General features: G+C 54.4%; 3 protein-coding genes across 4 annotated transcripts; 2 read left to right on the plus strand and 1 right to left on the minus strand.

Moving 5' to 3' along the window:
* The first annotated feature begins 169 nt into the window (after positions 1-169).
* Positions 170-4,034, plus strand: METTL1 (methyltransferase 1, tRNA methylguanosine). Of its 2 annotated transcripts, none has more exons than XM_064283971.1 (6): positions 170-441; positions 1,168-1,331; positions 2,467-2,651; positions 2,787-2,858; positions 2,990-3,091; positions 3,252-4,034. In XM_064283971.1, exons 1-6 carry the CDS (start codon positions 329-331, stop codon positions 3,405-3,407), a joined length of 792 nt encoding a protein of 263 aa, XP_064140041.1. In that variant the 5' UTR covers positions 170-328; the 3' UTR covers positions 3,408-4,034. The 2 variants fall into 2 exon arrangements, with proteins under 2 accessions (XP_064140041.1, XP_064140040.1); XM_064283970.1 differs by having other exon boundaries at positions 2,745-2,858; positions 3,252-4,033.
* A 128-nt stretch (positions 4,035-4,162) lies between these two features.
* On the plus strand, positions 4,163-10,466 carry LOC100657886 (25-hydroxyvitamin D-1 alpha hydroxylase, mitochondrial). Its single transcript, XM_003405167.4, has 9 exons — positions 4,163-5,185; positions 5,840-6,030; positions 6,523-6,725; positions 6,814-7,014; positions 7,098-7,270; positions 7,447-7,619; positions 7,809-7,887; positions 8,176-8,373; positions 8,707-10,466. The coding sequence occupies exons 1-9, from the start codon at positions 4,946-4,948 to the stop codon at positions 8,818-8,820; spliced, it is 1,572 nt and encodes a 523-aa protein (XP_003405215.2). The 5' UTR covers positions 4,163-4,945; the 3' UTR covers positions 8,821-10,466.
* A 1,652-nt stretch (positions 10,467-12,118) lies between these two features.
* MARCHF9 (membrane associated ring-CH-type finger 9) lies at positions 12,119-17,166 on the minus strand. The gene is made up of 4 exons (XM_010598378.2): positions 16,679-17,166; positions 15,495-15,650; positions 14,483-14,675; positions 12,119-14,222 (listed from the first exon to the last, which is right to left on the minus strand). The coding sequence occupies exons 1-4, from the start codon at positions 17,033-17,035 to the stop codon at positions 13,888-13,890; spliced, it is 1,041 nt and encodes a 346-aa protein (XP_010596680.2). The 5' UTR covers positions 17,036-17,166; the 3' UTR covers positions 12,119-13,887.
* Between the last annotated feature and the right edge of the window lie 836 nt (positions 17,167-18,002).

Genomic DNA, 18,002 nt, shown 5'->3' on the forward strand with positions numbered 1-18,002 from the left:
AGGATTAATTCCACAATAGGAGGCGGGGTCCCCAGACCCCTCTCACCTGTGGCGCACAGGCGCCTGCAACCAGATAGCAACCCAGACCCAAGCAGAAGCAGGCTAAGGGAAAAAAGAGGTTGGGCTCCTGGGCCTGGCCTTGCCAGCTCAGAGAGTGAGGGTGAGGAGGCGCCCTTCTCTACTCGCCCCTCCCCGCCTAGCCAGCCGAATTCGGCTTGGGTCTTTAAGGGGCGGGGCCTGCTCACAAAGTGCCTGACTGCGTCATTATCGTGCGCCTCGTTCCTCGGTCCCCACGTGGGTTCGGTGGAGAAACCCCGGACTGCGGATTATGGCGGGAGTCGAGACTGGGGACGCGGCCGGAGCAGAGGCCCCGCAGCCCCAGAAACGCTACTACCGGCAACGTGCTCACTCCAACCCCATGGCGGACCATACGCTGCGCTAGTGAGTGAGCGGGACAGGAAGCAGGGACAGGGGGAGAGAAGGGAAGGCGGATTCTCAAAACAACCCAGGGCAGCTCAGTCCAGTATAAAGCGTCGAGAGACCAGGCGTCCTGCGACGGTGGGGGAGAATCCGGGATAGACCAGGGAGAATCATCCGGGTGACGTCTGTGTTGTTAGGGGTGGGTTCGGGAGGTGTGCCAGGGGCGGAGTCGACCGGTTGGGAGTGGGCGTGGCGTTCTGGAAGAAGTCTGTGTAGCGGTGCAGGTATAGGAAGAGAAAGAAATTGTTACTTGAGACTAAAATGGAAAAGGCGCTATGCCGTTTCCATCTTTGGGTTTCATTTGTTGGATTTAATGAAAAGACACACACAGTCCCGCTCACACATTACTTTATCTCCGACCGACAGAATTTATAAAGTAGGGTCCCAGGGACTTAGTCTCTGGGAGAAGGGAAACAAATTGCCGTCCCAGCCAGAGGCACATCAATGCCTAGAAATGGACTTGGGCAGGTCAGCAATCATGGACCTCATGATGGGCCTGTGATTCACACTGAGGGTTAAGGGTGGTTTCCAGTTTGTCCCCTAGAGGCCACAGGGCCTACTGTTACAGAGTTTTTGAGAAATCCTCCTCCCACCCACCTTCCACCCGCACTTCCCCCCAGACACACAGTACCACTTCTGCATTGTATGACCAACCTTCTCACATCTCTCACGTCTTCTCTCCAATAGCCCTGTGAAGCCAGAGGAGATGGACTGGTCTGAGCTATACCCACAGTTCTTCACCCCACTGACCCAAAATCAGAGCCATGATGACCCAAAGGATAAGAAAGAGGAGAGACCTCAGGCCCAAGTGGAGTTTGCAGACATAGGCTGTGGCTATGGTGGCCTGTTAGGTAACACTCTGGCCCTTTCTTTAGGGCAAGGAGAGGCAATGGCCTAGGTTCTGCCACTTCAGCAGGTTTGGTGGGGCCCATAGTTGGCCTTTCCCCTTCGGACCAGACACTGGCACCGTGACATCAGTGTGGAGAGCCTCCACCTTCTCTTCACTCTGAGTCTGTGGACTTTGCCCTGGAGAATGGAGGGGGCTGCCTCAAATGCCTCTTAGAACCTGGGTTGTCCTGTCTGGCCCCACCCCTGGCCCCAATTTCTGCATGAGCCGTTTCACCTGCTAGGTGCTGGCTCAGTGAGCTGGTCAGCACAAGCATCAGAGATTAGCCACTGTGGTCAGTGATCCTGAACTGTCTTTCTCAGGGATTCTAACCCCCTTCCCTCCCCCACCCCCCCCGCCCCGTTACCAAAATTCATTCCTACTGCTCCTCTCTTGTGTTTTCAGGTCCCTCTTGTATCGTTTTGTGTTGTCGGTATTGTCTCAGCCATGCATGCAGGACTGGCTCCTTATTTTTAGATCTTCCCATGCAGATAACTGTGTGACAGAAAGAAAGAGCATGATATTTGAATCAGAAAGCCTTGGTTCAAGATCCAACTCTAAGCCTTCTTAGTTCTATGACCTTGGGCATTTTTCACCCTCAGTTTCCACATCTTTACATTTTACCACAGTGTCGTAAGGCTGAAATGAGACAACATACGAAAATTTAACGTATTTGCAAACGAGCATGTATTCCTAGCCCCCCAACCCCCATTTCCAGTTCTGGTGACAATTTCTGTATCTCCCCTAGTTCTCTCCTCTAGCATAGAGGCATTTATATACAGTGAAACCTGTGAGAGCCAGGACTCAGCAGGACTGCCTTGTTTTACTGGGTCTCGGAAATTTTCCACCTTTGGTAGGGTGCAGTCACCACTCTTCTGTCGCTTTCTGTTTAGTGGAAAATATTTGCGTTTTCCTTCTCTGACAGGTTTCTTCCTTACACAGGTTCTGGCTTTCACAGCTCTTACTGTACATAGCTCCCTGTTACCCACTTGCTGTTCCTGGCTTTGGTAGTTGCAGATTAAGGCTTCCTTTCTTGTGTTGACCCCTTTACACCCCCTGTAAGTCTGGGTTGATGATTGCATTCCTATTTCTGTGTCTAGTGGAACTGTCACCGCTGTTCCCAAACACACTGATCCTGGGCCTTGAGATTCGGGTAAAGGTTTCAGACTATGTACAAGATCGGATTCGGGCCCTACGCGCAGCTCCTGGAGGTGGCTTCCAGAACATCGCCTGTCTCCGTAGTAATGCCATGAAGCATCTTCCTAACTTCTTCCAAAAGGGCCAGGTGGGGCAGGGCCCTGGTGGGTTAGGCTGGTAGGAGGACAGGAGTATGGAGGCCAGGCCCTCATCATCCTGTGTGTGCACGCCTGTGTCACAGCTGACGAAGATGTTCTTCCTCTTTCCGGACCCACATTTCAAGAGGACGAAGCACAAGTGGCGAATCATCAGTCCCACACTACTGGCAGAATATGCCTACGTGCTGAGAATTGGGGTGAGTGGTCTGTTCAGGGACCCTTCCTTACAATCACATGGGGGTGGGTTTAGGAGCTCACGCCACCACTCCTGTCATCTCAGTGCTGAAATTCATGCAGCCCCCTGTCTACACTGACTTTGCCTATGCAGGGGCTGGTATATACCATAACCGATGTGCTGGAGCTACATGACTGGATGTGCACCCATTTTGAAGGGCACCCTCTATTTGAGCGTGTGCCTCTGGAGGAGCTGGTAAGTAGGGGACCTATGGGAATTTGCAAAGATACAGACCTTTCTAGAATGGTTCTGTTTCCTTTGAACCCAGCTTAGTGCCAGGAGGACAAAAGAGGAGTCTAGAAGTCAGGGGCAGTCTGAAAGGCAGGCAAGGACTTTTCTGGACCCTTTCTTCCAGAGTGAAGACCCCATTGTGAGACATTTGGGCACCTCGACTGAAGAGGGAAAGAAAGTTCTACGCAACGGAGGGAAGAATTTCCCAGCCATCTTCCGAAGAATACAGGATCCCACTCTTCAGGCAGTGACCCCCAATCCCACTCAGCTTGGTCACTGACAGCTCACCCTGCTTTAGCTGGACCCCTTCTTCAGGGGCCAAAAAGAAGATCAGGCCCCCTGGACCTTCCCAGCTGAGACTGCCAGGGTTGAGAGCCAATTATCTCTCAAAGAAATTGGGGAACTGGCCAGGGCAGAACCCTGGTGTTCATAACTACCCCTGACTCCTCTCCCCTTATTGCCTCTCCATTGTGAGCAGAAAGCAGAAGAAGCTGACACAGAAGGTCAAAGGACCTTGGACCAGAGGGGATCTTGTAAGATGTGGATTCTTGCTTTCCCTTAGCACTCCTTTCTTTTGAGATCTCTTCTCAGCTGGAATGAAGAACACAGTGCTCCACTGTACATCTAAACTGCCTGCTGGGCTCAAATCACCTGTCCACTTGTGTTTACTTTGCATTCCTAAGGATATTGTGTGTATGTGTGCATATGCGCATGCTGTGGTTATTTCTCAGGAAAGGCTGGAGTGTGTATCATGTGCCCTCTCCCATCTTCCCATTCTCTCCCTGCCTAAGATTGAACCTAGGGAATCTGCTCTCTGTTGTTGCTGTCTCTAGAGAATCCCTGGATGGTATGGGTGGAGACCCTCTCCTTGAGGTTGACCTTCGATTTCAGAGCTGACTGGCACAGAGCCTGGTCGGGGTGGGGGTGGGGGTGGGCGGGGAGTGGGAGAGTAAGGAGCAGGGAGCTACACTGAGGAGGATTCTGAGGCTAAAAGTTGTAGGGGGCTGCTGACCAGAAAGCCCTCCCACCCCACCCCCAGAGAGGACTGAGTCAGATGAGGATTCTGAGCACTCAGCCCTTGCTCAGTCCAGGGACCCAGAGAGAATATCTGAACTCTTCTGAATTTTAAAAAGCTCGTTCATTTCTGCTCCTTAACCCCAAAGTTCCTGTGGCTAGAAATATTTTGACCAAAGACCCCCCACCCCCACCCACCCCTCACTGGAGGAAGCAAAGATGAAGGTTTCTGGAGCCGGTTTAACCCATTAACACACTCAGCCATTTGCCCAACCTGTAGAGGGGAAGGGAGGTTGGCTGGTGAAGGGAAACTTCTGCTCACTGTGCAGAGAAGGTGCAGCTCAGATGAGCCAAGAATTTGGGAATATTTACAGCTGTGCCTCTTCCTGATTTTCTTCCTGGAGGAACTGGAGGATGGGGAATTCCTGAGGATAGGCCTGAGGGGCCTGGCTCCCTGGGAACATGGTGGGATTACCAGGGGCTAACTCATGTAGTTTGCTCACCCAGAGCCAAACCATTTGCCCTCTAGTCAATTCCAACTAGCCTTTCCCTGGAAAGGACCTTTAGGCTGCGGGACTAAGCCACTAGACCAAGAAGAGAAACTGAGGCTTGAGGGTACCACGAGATCCAAAGGAGCCCGCAAAGGGTGCTCTAGCCCCGCCTATGGTTCTTGCGAAGGCACCCGCAGGGTGCTAATCCCCAGCATGGACCACTACAGAGAAGGGATTGGCTGAAGAGTTTGGAGAGGGGGCGTTGCCACCTCCTCGCCCAAGAGTTAAATAGAGGTTCGGGGAAGCAGGCAAGATGCTCCGGAGAAACGCCCTCTTTCGCGGGCTTCCTGAACCAGCCATGACCCAGACCCTTAAGCTTACTTACAGGGTGTGCCATCGCGTCCGCTGGGCTCCCGAGCTGGGCGCCTCACTGGGCTCCAGAGGCGTCTGCTCAGCGCCCCGGAGCTTGGGGGATATCCCAGGCCCGTCCACGCCCGGCTTTCTAGCCGAACTCTTCTGCAAGGGGGGACTGTCTCGGCTACACGAGCTGCAGGTAGAGGGAAAGGGACTCTGTTCCCGGGACTGAGAACTGGGGAAAATGGCTTTGACAACTCCAGAAAGGACAGTCTAGTGCAGAACGTATGCGGGAGGGCCGGTGAGGACAGATGGCCGTGAGTTATGGAAAAGGCAATTTGGGGCTGGGGGCTGTGCCTGGAATTGTGCAGAGTCGGGGCCGAAACCTAGCCGAGGAGTGCGCTCAGAAAGCGCCTTCTCACTGCGGATGTCTGGAAGCCGGTGCAAGCCCGGGACCAGTGCGGGGGAGGTTGAAGCGCGTGGTCCCCGCTGCGCGCGCTAGGCGCGTTCTGCTGCTTAAAGCTACAGGCTGTTCTGCTCGCTCAGTAGGGGCACAGTCTGAGATGGACAGTCCAGGTGGGGAACCCTTAGGGGTTTCTCTGCTTCGGCTCAGCCAGATGACCAAAGAGTGCTCCTGAATGTCTGCTTTGCGCAGTCTTTCCGTTTTGCTCATCACACAAACTTCTTACCGGTGGAAAGGAGGTATTTGGAGCATCGAGAGCTGACTAGCTGGGCGCTCAAGGAGCATAAGCTCCTTTCCCAAAGCCCAGCCAATCACCTTGGCGTTGGCATGGGTTCAAAGCTGGGAGTCCCTGCCCCAGGTCTCTAGTGTCCATTCCGCCCGTTCTCCCAGCTGCAGGGCGCCGCGCGCTTCGGTCCGGTGTGGTTGGCCAGTTTCGGGACCGTACGCACAGTGTACCTGGCGGCTCCTGCGCTCATTGAGCAGCTGCTGCGACAGGAGGGGCCCCTGCCAGAGCGCTGCAGCTTCTCGCCCTGGACCGAGCACCGGCGCCAGCGGCAGCGGGCTTGTGGACTGCTCACCGCGTAAGTCCTCCCTGCACCCCAAGCCCCGAAGCCCCGCAGCCGCCCTCTCCTGCAGCGGGTCCCGAGGCACTCTGTCTGGGGGCATGACGGGAGGTCGGCCGTTTTCCCCAACCTTTTGGCATCTCGGGGTTCCCACCCCAGTCTGTTTCACTCAATTTCGGGTACAGTCCCCCGCCCCCCCCCACCTTTACCTGTGAAACCAAAATGCTAGGAACTGGGGGAACCAGTGGAAGAAGTTAGGCATCAGGACCTAGGTGGAACGTAAGATTTTGTGACTTGGGCTGCCCAGGAACCCAGACCCCTCCAGGGCAGAATATGGGTAACGAGATGGGGAGAAGGGGAGGCGGCGCAGGTAGGGCGGGTTTCTGTACTCTGAGGGAGCAGACACGGCTGCTTCGCTCTCCTGGCCGCATTCCCCTCGGCAGTCGGCCCCGTCGGGCCGCCTCCACACACCCCACCCACCCTGAGGCGCTTCTCTCCGCACCCCCTCAGGGAAGGTGAGGAGTGGCAGAGGCTCCGCAGCCTCCTGGCCCCGCTCCTCCTTCGGCCTCAAGCAGCCGCGGGATACGCCGGAACCCTGGACAGCGTGGTCCGTGACCTTGTGCGGCGATTGCGGCGCCAGCGGGAACAGGCCGCTGGGCCGCCCGCCCTGGTTCGGGACGTGGCGGGAGAGTTTTACAAGTTCGGGTTAGAAAGTGAGTACCAGGGACAGAGGTAGGGGCAGGCATGAGAGGCACCCGACCCGGGGCTCCCAGTGCCCTGACAGCGCCCCCTTCTGGCCAGGCATCGCCGCGGTACTGCTGGGTTCGAGGCTGGGCTGTCTGGAGGCCGAAGTGCCGCCGGACACAGAGACATTCATCCGCGCAGTGGGCTCTGTGTTTGTGTCCACGCTGCTAACCATGGCGATGCCGAACTGGCTGCACCGTCTAGTGCCTGGACCTTGGGGCCGCCTCTGCCGTGACTGGGACCAGATGTTTGCATTTGGTAAGGCGCAGAAACAAGGTGGGGCTAGGGGCCGAAGGGCTGCCCAGGAGTGGTGAGGCATCACTGTGCCTTCTCCCACGCAGCCCAGCAGCACGTGGAGCGACGAGAGGCTGAAGTGGCCATGAGGACCCATGGAAAGCCTGAGGGGGATGTGGCACCTGGGGTGCATCTGACCTACTTCCTGTTCCGAGAAAAACTGTCTGCCCCGTCCATCCTGGGGAATGTGACAGAACTGCTGCTGGCCGGAGTGGACACGGTGAGGGTCTCCCTCCAGGCCATGACCCCGCTTCCAGCCACGGGGCCACCTTCCTGCTGCAGGGGACCCACGGTGGCCCTTTAGACAAACTTGGCTTAGCACCTCCTTTGCCCCAGACTGACCCCATATTCTGTCTCCTACGTCCACCACCTCTGACCTCTTACGTGTTCCCTCAGGTGTCCAACACTCTCTCCTGGGCTCTGTATGAGCTCTCTCGGCACCCCGACATCCAGATGGCACTCCACTCGGAGATCACAGCTGCCCTGGGCCCCAGCTCCTGTGCCCACCTTCCAGCCACTGCTCTGTCCCAGCTGCCCCTACTAAAGGCTGTGGTCAAGGAGGTGCTGAGGTGAGGGAGAAGGAGGGGAGGAGCTAGAGAAAATGTTGGGGAAGGCCTGGGGAACCAGGTAGTGGACAGAACAGGGAGAGAGCAGAGACAAATGGTACTCATGGCCAAAAATGGGTTTGAAAGTTGAGGAAGATGGGAGAGAGCCCCCAGCCTCACCTTGCTGTCTCTGTCTTGTGCTCTGAAACCTAGACTATACCCTGTGGTACCTGGAAATTCCCGTGTCCCAGACAAAGACATTCATGTGGGTGACTACATCATCCCCAAAAGTGTAAGTAGAGCCTGTGAGCCCCTTTTGCTAAGTACATCCCTCACCAGCTTGGGCTTGAGCCCTGTTCTTAAACTCCCCACAAGTCCTCCAAACTCTCCCCTTGGTCTGAATGCCTTTCCGTAGGCTATAAATGGGATGGTGGAGAAATCATTCCAAAAGTAGCACCAGAAAATTTCCCCATCACTAACCAGGGCCTGCCTTTATCCCAGTCAATATGCCCCCCTACCCCATGTCCCTCTCCCACATTCTTAGGCCCAAACTGACAAGTTTGCATTTCTGTCTCACCAGACACTGGTCACTCTGTGTCACTATGCCACTTCTCGTGATCCTGCCCAGTTCCCAGAGCCAAATTCTTTTCGTCCAGCTCGCTGGCTGGGGGAGGGTCCAGCCCCCCACCCATTTGCATCTCTCCCCTTTGGCTTTGGCAAGCGCAGCTGCATGGGGAAACGCCTGGCAGAGCTCCAGCTACAAATGGCTTTAGCCCAGGTGAGAGATCTGGACCTTACACCCTCCCCAGATGGTAGAGACCTGAGCCTTCTAAAGCTGTGAGCTCTTCTCCTCCAACAAGCATAGAAAAACATAAAACTTGGTAGACCTAATCCTCTGAAACATGGCAATCCCATTATAGGCCTGGAGGGCAAACAAGGGAATTCAGACTATTTTTCTCTCTGCTATAATTCCTTACCCTCATTAACCAAAAAGTCCCCCACCTGTGCCACCCCAACATTAACTATCCTAACACTAATTAATGGCCTTTACCAATTGAACCCACCCTTACAGACCCCTCCCATAGTGATAGCCTTCTTCCCCCCTTTCCAGATCTTGACCCACTTTGAGGTGCGGCCTGAGCCAGGTGCTGCCCCAATCAGACCCATGACCCGGACCGTCCTGGTACCCGAGCGGAGCATCAACCTACAGTTTGTGGACAGATAGCCCTCTGGAAGCAGGCTGTCATCATCACGCCTGATCACAGGGACTTATTAGGCACAAGATCAAGAGATGTGTCTTCCTCCTGAGGCTGTCCATCTGACCAAACTGGGTAGAGTGACCATAGCAAAGTACTTGAGGCTGCCCTGATCCAGGTGGGAAGTATGCACTTGGCCTGACCCAGCAGGCCCTGAGAAAACCGTGTTGCTTCTGCCTACTCAGCCCTGCTCCTGGTCATATCATATGCATCCTTCAAGGGCCAACTCAGATCTTAACTCGTAATGCTGGTGGCCTGAGGAGGAATTTAATCACTGCCCTTTTGGGGCTTCCACAGTGTTAATGGATGCTGTCGGCTAAGCATTTATCACAGTACGAGCTAAGTTAATTGTGCATCTGGTCTGCACCTGGTTGGTCTTCCTACTTTGCTTGTGACCTCATTCATGGGAAGGATAAGGCCTTATTCAGTCTTTATATTCTCTGTTATGGCCTATCTCTAACTAGGTGACACCATACATGTTGTCAGATTGACTCTGAACCATGCAGCAGGAGGGATAAGCAGCTTACCAGGCTCCATCTACCACCCTCCTTCCTCATCTTGCCCCTAGGAGGGTGGATCTGCCTGGTTTGTGATTTTTAAAACTTTCTTTGGCTCTCTGATCACTCTTAGGCAGGTTTGCCCAGATACTTAGTTCCCAGGCAGAGACATTAGTGGGCCTGTTCCTGCCGGAGCCTCTACCTTCCTTTATATATTGAAATTGGAAAATATTCATAGTTTTTAAATTAAAAAATCAGATGTTCCATCCTTCACTTTTGACTTATAACTCTCCCACTCTCACTTCCTAGAGGACTTGGAGGCAAGACTCTGACCCCCATCCCCCTCCTTGATTTATCAGGTCCTAGAAGTGACCCCTATAACAGTGGGAGATCAGGATGCCTGACAGAGTGCCTTGCATCACAAACCTGACATACTTCTGTCTGTAGAGAGGACAGCCAAATAAGAGATTCAGGGGGTGGTGGTGAAAAGTAACTGCAGGGGCTGGGTTGTGGAAATGGGTCAGGGAGCTGGGAATTTGCCGAGATGGGCAGAGGTGGCTGGTTCTTTGGTAAGGGGAGTAGCTTTGGAACCTGGACTACCAGGACTGAAGGATGTCCTAGAATGGTCACTCTGCCCTCCCAAGAGAATTTACTTCAGAGAAAGACAGAGATACAAGCAGAAAAGTGGAGTCAAACAGACAGGATGAAAGCCGAGTGTGGGGGTGGCAGAAGCCCCGGGGACACTGAGGCAGGAGGAGGGGTATGGGTAGAGGGAGCCTCTGTTTCCCTGAGTCAGCATTCTCTGGCCCCCCAGGGGCTGGGCATAGTTATTCCGTTGTGATATATACACATTAACTCATCTTCCACCCAAATAAATCTCTCAGCACTCTCCTTGAAACTCCCTCTGTATCCCAGATTATCTTCCCCTTGTCAGGACTTGCCCCTTTCTCCTCCTGCTCCCCCAATTCCAATTAGCTGGGTGTAGATGGAGACTTCATTTCACACTTCCTCCACCTCCCCACCACCTCGGCCCCCTGCCATAGCCATGATTTCATGATCGTAGAAAGTCCATTAGCCACCCAGGCTTTCTGGGGATATCTATGTAAGATCTACAGAGAGGCAGGGCATACCCAAAGCCTGGTGCAGAGACTAAGGCTTGTATACATTCACTGCCCCTCAGCTCCTTCTCTACTGTATGCTCAGTCTACAACTCAACTCCCCTATCACTACGCTTAACTTGAACCTAAGTGATCTAATTTTTAGCAGATTTGAGTTTTGAGGGAGATTAAAAGCCCAGCCTGCTCTCAGAGCCTTCTTCCTGGAAGCAGTAATGAAGATTGTGCCCACCAACACTCTCCATTGCCCACTTGAGGAGGGCAGCGGTTCCCATGACCCTTTCCTGGAGAAGGATCTCTTTAAGTTGGAAAAAGGAAAGGAGAGGGAACCATGCTGATTGCTGGCCTCAGCTCCCATACCAAGACCTCCACTGGTGCTGGGTGAGGGGGATATACTGTCTCACTTGGCCTGATTTTAGGACCCAGGATAGAAGTGGAGGCAGTATGTTTGTGTGGGTGTGTGTGTGTCTATGTTCTTGGGTACATCTAAGCTTCCGTGTGGGACCATCACTAGGGGACAGCCCAGACTTGGCGTAGGAATCCTCACATGTGTATGTATCTACCCAAGCCCCCATTTGCTGGTATAGGTATTGGTAGTCACTCTGATTTGCTGTCTCGCTTCTAATCCCCACCAGTTCTTGAGTGGCAAATCAGTAAAGTCTGGCCCTTCTGTCTCCTCTGGTGGAGAATGTGGAGGGTTATCTCCTTGGGGAAACAGTTTCTCATTGGGAAGATGGAAGATTCAGCTTCAGTCCCCTCTCCACTCTGATCCCCTCATAGGATGGAAATGGATAACCTATCGCCATCCAGTTGATTCTGACTTTAGCAACCCTATAGGATAAAGTAGAACTGCCCCATAGGGTTTCCAAGAGGCGGCTGATGAATTCGAACTGCTGACCTTTTGGTTAGCAGCTGGGCTCTTTACCACTGCACCACCAGGGCTCTGAAAGTGAATACACTTCCATATTTCCAGGTGACTGGGAGGCTAGTCCAGCTTTGGTTCCTACACCCCCAGGCAAGTCTGGAGCCAGCACCATGGACAGCAGCCAAGCCCCCTTTTGCGGAAGGGTAGGGGATCTTGATTTCCTGGGAGATATGCGGGTCCTTGGAAACCCTGGTGGCATAGTGGTTAAGTGCTATGGCTGCTAACCAAAGGGTCGGCAGTTCAAATCCGCCAGACACTCCTTGGAAACTCTTTGGGGCAGTTCTACTCTGTCCTATAGGGTCGCTATGAGTCGGAATCGACTCGATGGCACTGGGTTTGGTATGTGGGTCCTTAACAGAGAAACATGGGGCGCTGGCGGTTCAGTGGTAGAATTCTTGCCTTCTATGAAGGAGACCGGAAACCCTGGTGGCGTATTGGTCAAGTGCTATGGCTGCTAACCAAAAGGTCAGCAGTTTGAATCTGCCAGGCGCTCCTTAGAAACTCTATGGGGCAGTTCTACTCTGCTCTGTAGGGTCGCTATGAGTCTGAATTGACTTGACGGTAGCAGGTTTTTTTTTGGGGGGGGGGGCGTTATGCAGGAGACCTATGTTCGATTCCCAGCTAATGCACCTCATGCGCCACCACCACCAGTCTGTCAGTGGAGGCTTGCATGTTGCTATGATGCTGAACAGGTTTCAGCAGAGCTTCCAGACTAATACAGACTAGGAAGAAAGGCCTAGCAATTTACTTCTGAAAACCAGCCAGTGAAAATGCTACGGATCACGACGGTCTGATCCGCAAATGATCGTGGGGATGGTGCAGGACCAGGCATCTGTTGTTATGTTCTGCTATGCATGGTCACCACAAGTTAGAGGCCAACTCAATGTCAGATAACAATAGAGAAGCATTTTCTCCAGAATGTCCACAGGAAGGAGGCAGAGCAGAACCTTCCCTGAGAGAAGGCCCCAGATTTTGAAAGGCCCCTGGATCTGACTTTATTAGTGTCTGAAGTAATTGTTCTAATTGCTGATGAATAATTCACTTAAAGGACACCATAATTCATACACTACATATCCCCAAGGTCTCAGGAGAAAGGGACTAGGCTTCAGCCTGACCCACATTTTAACCAGTCCTTCCCAAACCTTTTCTCTATAAGCAACAGCCCTCTATGCTGCTGCCTCGAGGCACAATACCTTTCAGTTAATATCTATAGCCTGGGCACATCAGGATCAGGCCTGTGACCCTGAACTTCCACGGAAGCAGCTTAAACTGGCAACTTCTCTGTCTCACTCCAAATGCGTATAAATTAACCTCTTGCCACTTCTCTGGGTTAGCACAGTACCTAGGAAGGACTAATAGAACCCAGACAATTTCCAGAGCAATAATAATGGCTCCAGCCTTCCTTCATACTCCAGACCCTGATGTTTAGGGGGGCAGAGGGACTCTCATTCTTGCAAATAACCACCATCCTTCACATTTACAATGTCCATTTCCTCTCGTATTTCCATATCTATTATATCACTCAACACAAAATTCCAAGGCTCTGTGCAACTCCAGATGAAAAACACATTTTAGAATTTGTTATATCAGCTACTACTTGAAATAAATGGACCATCAAGTAGGCTAGAAATCTCTTTATACCATTACCAATTTTCTTTGCAATGGCTTTCAACCCAGCCCTTGTTTATCCTCATTCCAGTTCTATGAGGTAGACAGGAAAAACACAGCTGAGAGATTTTTTTTCTAAACCATACAACCTGCAGGTGGCAAGTCCACCCCTTAGATACATCTAAGCACTGCCACCTAGCAGCCAATGTGAATTATTCACCAGCAAGTGGGAGTTACACCTTCAACTCAGAATCCATCACTGCATTTGGGATTTGCAACCTGTGCAGAGAAACCTCCCCACACTTCCCAAACCTCCAGAAAAGCCCCAGATGAGAAAGGAGTCTCCACGTGCATATAAATGATTCTTTATGCCCTCCCCCCATTGCATGGGGGGAGCAGCAGGGGAAAGTCCCCCCGCCCTCATGCAGGGAACGGGAGGTCAATGTATACTAGTCTTATTGCCAGATGCCCTGTGGCCATTGGGTAGGGAGTGGGGGATTTACAGCCCCTTTCTTCTGGCATTGGTCCCCCTTCACCAAGTCACTGCAGTAGAGCTGGGGGCCTGGAGGCTCTAGGAGCTGAGGTAAGGATGGTTCTCTCCAGGGAAGAAAAGCTGCTCTCCCCATCTGCCCACTGGCTCCCCCAGGATGAGTGCGAGGAACTGTCAGTGAGGGCTGGATGTCATCCAGGTGTCTCTACCCAGTGGGCAGTGGAGGCTAGACAATGTCTCCAGCTTGTGGCTACCCACAGAGATCCTCAGTGGTGGGAGCAGTAAGTGTGCCCCAGATGCCTGGTTCAGGTGGTACCTCCAGCCAGGAGTGTGGTCGGCAGCCATGAGAGCTCATCTCTGGCCAATGCGTTGACTCAAGACCCCCACTCCTGACATCCACTTCAGACCGTGGTGACCCTCATGACAACCTCACGGCCAGAATGGGAGCTGGAACGGGCATCTGGTGGCCGCAGCTGTCCAAGGAGGTGCAGGATTGTGTAACCACAGCGCTGAGGCAAGAGCGTCCGCATGCGCTGGGCAGCCGGGGGGCGGCTGGTGGCCCCAGAGGCGGGGCCCGTCCGTGAGGTCCTGGGGCCTGCCTTCCCTGCCATCCCTCCCCCTGCATCTCCTCCTATGTCCTTAGTCTTGTCGTAATTCAGGACCTTCCACTGCTGGTTCACTGCCTGCCAGCGCTTGAAGATGCGGTAGACTGAGGAGCCTTCGTGAACGATGAGGCCTGAGAAAGAGGATTAAGAAATCAAGGGTCAACTGCTGCCTAGACTTAGGCCAGAGGTACTTAAGCAAGCATTTCTCCTGAGTGAGAACATAGGGTTGCAATGGGCACTGGGTAAGCAGGAAAGGGAGGGTACCATGATAGCCTTAAAGGCCCCAAATGGCAGAAAGCATGGTCATGAAGCTGAGGGGGTGGGCAAGAAAGTTAAGTGTATGAGTCTGAGGAAGATGTGAAGCAGGTAAGGGGGAGAGTGGTGCCCTCACCTATGCAGACAACATCCATGAAGCCGTACATGCCGTAGCAGATCTGAAAGAGCAGATCCTGCCGTTGCCACTTGGCTGAAGGGCTGAGTGAGGACCAGATGAGCCAGGAGATGCTGGCGACGAGGAAGAGAGAACCCAGAACTATGGCAGCAATCTGGACCTTCTCGATGACTGTCAGAGAGATGGCCTGCCACTGTGTAGGAGAAAGGGTTCCAGAAAGTCACAGAAAGGGATGCAGGGCCAGGACCTGAAGAGGAGGGTGCTCCAGGAGCCTTCCCCAAACCCTTCATGTAGAATTAACATCTGCTTCCTCTCTGTCTTGATCAAACCTGTGATGTGTCATTTCTCACACTGTTTGAGACCACTTGTCTGTCTTATTCTAGAAAATCAAGTGCTCTGAAGCTAGAACACCGAGATTTGAATCCCAAATCCTAACTCAATTACTTACTGCCTGAGTAACCTTGGGAAAGTTTTCTATTCTCTTTGTGCATCAATGTCCTCATCTGTAAAATGAGGATAATGATGATTTTATCTCATAGGATTGTTATGAGGATTAAAAGAGTTAACACACTTTAAGAGCTTGGTACATAGAAAACACTACATGTTTGCTATCATCATCATCATCTTCAGCATTATCTTTTCCTTTTTGTACTCTCCATGCCTAGAACAGTGTCTGGAACACAGCTGGTACAAATATCTTCATGAATAAACCAATGAATGAAAGACTTGTAGACAGTAGACTGTGGTAATGGTGAGGGGGGCGGCTTTAGGAAAAGGGTAAATGAGAAGAAATAAGCTTCTGGTATAGTGGTTAAGAGCTCAGCAGCTAACCACAAGGCTGGCAGTTCAAATCCATCAGCCGCTCCTCGGAAAGCCTATGGAGCAGTCCTACTCTGTCCAGTAGGATTGCTATGAGTCAGAATCGACTCCACAGCAATGTGTTAAAGGATCCCTGATTGTATTGGCTGTAGGACCCTTACCCAAGTCTCAGAGTATTCTCCTTGCCCCTCACCTGCAGTGGGTTCTTGGTGCTGATCGCCAGGACCTGGTACTTGAAATAGCAGAGCTCACAGCTCCAGGAGCCCCTCTCGCTGATCCAGCGGATGAGGCAGGGCTGATGTGTGCAACGCACTGAGCCGTCGCAGCGGCAAGGGCTCAGGAGCTCCCCCTGGAGGAAGAGTGGGAAGGGGTCCTGTCAGCCATCACCACCCTGACCCCACTCTGCTACGCTCCCAGAAAGGGGAATTTTCCCTTCAGGTCAGTCATTCTCCCACCTTAAAAAAACTCAGCCTTTTCACCTAAAACAGGGAGAGAGGGCAAGACCACAGCTGAAAAGAGGAAAGTTAGAATTCAAGGGAAACTTTTCCAGAACAAAGAGATGGCGGATGGAAAGGGGGGGGGGTACTGAGTCTCCTTTTTTCCTTGGATTTGGGGAGGACAGTCTTTAAGTCTTCCCAAAGGAGGGAGAAGAGTGTCAGAGCTTCTGAGCCATGCCTTCCTTCTCCCATCCCATCACCGTAAATTATTTCCCAGATCTGGTACTGACTGGGGTGGGTCACGGTCCTGTTTCCAAGGATCAAAAAGAGGAGAAATCCTGGGGGTGGGTATGGAGAACATTCCTCTTTAATAAAGGAATGAATGCTCTCTCACTACATAGAGACAACCCCTGACCCTATTCTGGGGCAACTTTGTCCAAAAAATTCAAAGAGTGCTCTTTGGAATGAGAGACAAAGTTGCAGAATGGAAAGTGAATAAAAGTGCCCCACAGGGAGAAATATTGAGTGAGGCAATGGCGCCGGCTGGGCCCCTCTCTTCAAGGTGGGAACAGAAGCAGCAGAGCTCTCCTCTCTGCTCACCTCTGAAAGAACAGCCCCCTCAGCCTCCAGCGACCCTGGGTTGAGGAGAGTGGGGAGAAGGGTTACCCCCACTAATAAATGAGAGGGTTATTGAGGCTCCCAGGAGAAAACCCCACCCCTTCCTGGAGACCACTGCCCCCACCCCTTCCTGGAGACCCCTGCCCCCACCCCAAGAAAGCAGTCCCAGAGGGTCCAGCCAGCCCCCCACCTCACCCCATTCCGACTTCGCGTCCTGGTCCCGCCCAGCCTCCTCAGGCCCCGCCCACTCCTCGAGGTCTCTCTAGGCGCCCCAGGTGCGCGCCCCCACCCCTCCCTGCCCGGCTGGGTGCCCAGGCCTGACCTGCTCAGGTCCCTGAAAGCAGATCCTGCACTGGGGGGTTCGGAGCCCGCTGTCTAAGCTGCTGCTGAGCGACAGTGCATCCAGGGCGCCTGGGGGCGGCGGCGGTGGCGCTGGCGGCGGCGGTGGTCCAGCCCGCGGCTCCTTGTCCCCAGCCAGGCCCCGGGCCCGCGGCTCTGACCCGTAGTACTCCTCCTCGTCGCCGTCGCCGTCCCGGGTTGAGCAGCCGGCGAAGGGCGCCCAGCCGCAGCCGCCTCCCCCGCCCCCTTGGGGTTGCGGCTCGGCCCGGGGCCGCCCCCCGCCCGTCAGCACCAGCAGCTTCAGCTCGTTCAGGAACATGCGGAGCCGGGACTTGAGCATCGTCCGGGCGCCGGGAGGGCGGGGGGCAGCGTGCAAGGGGGGGCTCTCGGGCGGCGGGGGAAGGGAGAGGACAAGGCCGGGGAGGGGGCGCGCGCTAGAGAGCGGAGCCGGGCCGGGGGCTTCCGGGCCTGCGAGTGCCGTTCACTGCTGCCTCCGCCGGGGCTCCAGGGCTCGTGGGGCCGAGCAGGCTGGCGGCCCGGGGGCGGCGGGGCGGGCGGCCATGGCTGGGGCAGGGGGCGGGGAGGGGGTTTCAGGGTGCGGCGCCTCACGGGTCCGGGTCCGGAGCGGGCCGGGCGACCGGGGTTAAGCGCCCAGGTCCTCCTGCGGCGGGGCCGCCCCCCATCGCCGTCCTCCCGGCCCCGGTCCCGCTCCGGCTCCCGGATCCGGCTCGGCTTCGGCCCGTACGCTCGGCGGTGGCAAATGGCGTCTCCTTCCGGCGGCGGCGGCGGCGGCGGAGACCCCCCCGGAGCGGCGGGCGGGAGGGGCTGGCGGGGCGGGAGCCGGGGAGCCGGTGAGGGATGGAGGGAGGGGCGGGGCAGGGAGGGGGAACTGAGGAGAAGGGGCCGCGGCTGCGCATCCCCGCCCTGCCCCGCACAAGCAGGTGTCCCCGAGGGCGGGGGCGAGTGTGCTAGCCCGGGAGAGGGTGGAGGGAGGGGAGTGGCCACGGAAAAGGAGCGTGCGCCCGGGCAGAAGAATAGGTGTGTGTATGGGGATAAGGAGGGGCTAGCGGGTGAGGATGGAAGGTGAGTGATCAAAGGACGCAGGTGCACCAGGGAGGGAGAGGCTTTTGCAAAAGGGGAGTGTGCAAAGAAAGCTGTGCAAGAGTCAAAGAAGAATGTGAGAACCAAGGGAATGTGTGAGGGAAGTGAGTGAGCATGGAATGCATTCGAGCAATTCAGTGCTTTTACACAAGACTGTGTGCGTGATATGTGCATGATGTGGGGCTGTGGAAAGGAGGCCAGGGTGT

The sequence above is a fragment of the Loxodonta africana genome, chromosome 4, assembly GCF_030014295.1.
Source record: "Loxodonta africana isolate mLoxAfr1 chromosome 4, mLoxAfr1.hap2, whole genome shotgun sequence".
In the NCBI taxonomy this organism is placed as follows: domain Eukaryota; kingdom Metazoa; phylum Chordata; class Mammalia; order Proboscidea; family Elephantidae; genus Loxodonta; species Loxodonta africana.

What these genes read in the sequence shown, in the direction of transcription:
- METTL1 (XM_064283970.1), top strand. Translation starts at nt 329, where the DNA reads ATGGCGGGAGTCGAGACTGGGGACGCGGCCGGAGCAGAGGCCCCGCAG. An exon ending in ACTTCTTCCAAAAGGGCCAG is followed by an intron (nt 2,652 to 2,744) that starts GTGGGGCAGGGC and finishes CCTGTGTCACAG; the next exon opens with CTGACGAAGATGTTCTTCCT. An exon ending in GTGTGCCTCTGGAGGAGCTG is followed by an intron (nt 3,092 to 3,251) that starts GTAAGTAGGGGA and finishes CCTTTCTTCCAG; the next exon opens with AGTGAAGACCCCATTGTGAG.
- MARCHF9 (XM_010598378.2), bottom strand. Translation starts at nt 17,035, where the DNA reads ATGCTCAAGTCCCGGCTCCGCATGTTCCTGAACGAGCTGAAGCTGCTG. An exon ending in GCACCAAGAACCCACTGCAG is followed by an intron (nt 14,676 to 15,494) that starts GTGAGGGGCAAG and finishes TCTCCTACACAG; the next exon opens with TGGCAGGCCATCTCTCTGAC. An exon ending in CATGGATGTTGTCTGCATAG is followed by an intron (nt 14,223 to 14,482) that starts GTGAGGGCACCA and finishes CCTCTTTCTCAG; the next exon opens with GCCTCATCGTTCACGAAGGC.
- LOC100657886 (XM_003405167.4), top strand. Translation starts at nt 4,946, where the DNA reads ATGCTCCGGAGAAACGCCCTCTTTCGCGGGCTTCCTGAACCAGCCATG. An exon ending in GTGGTCAAGGAGGTGCTGAG is followed by an intron (nt 7,620 to 7,808) that starts GTGAGGGAGAAG and finishes TCTGAAACCTAG; the next exon opens with ACTATACCCTGTGGTACCTG. An exon ending in ACTACATCATCCCCAAAAGT is followed by an intron (nt 7,888 to 8,175) that starts GTAAGTAGAGCC and finishes CTGTCTCACCAG; the next exon opens with ACACTGGTCACTCTGTGTCA.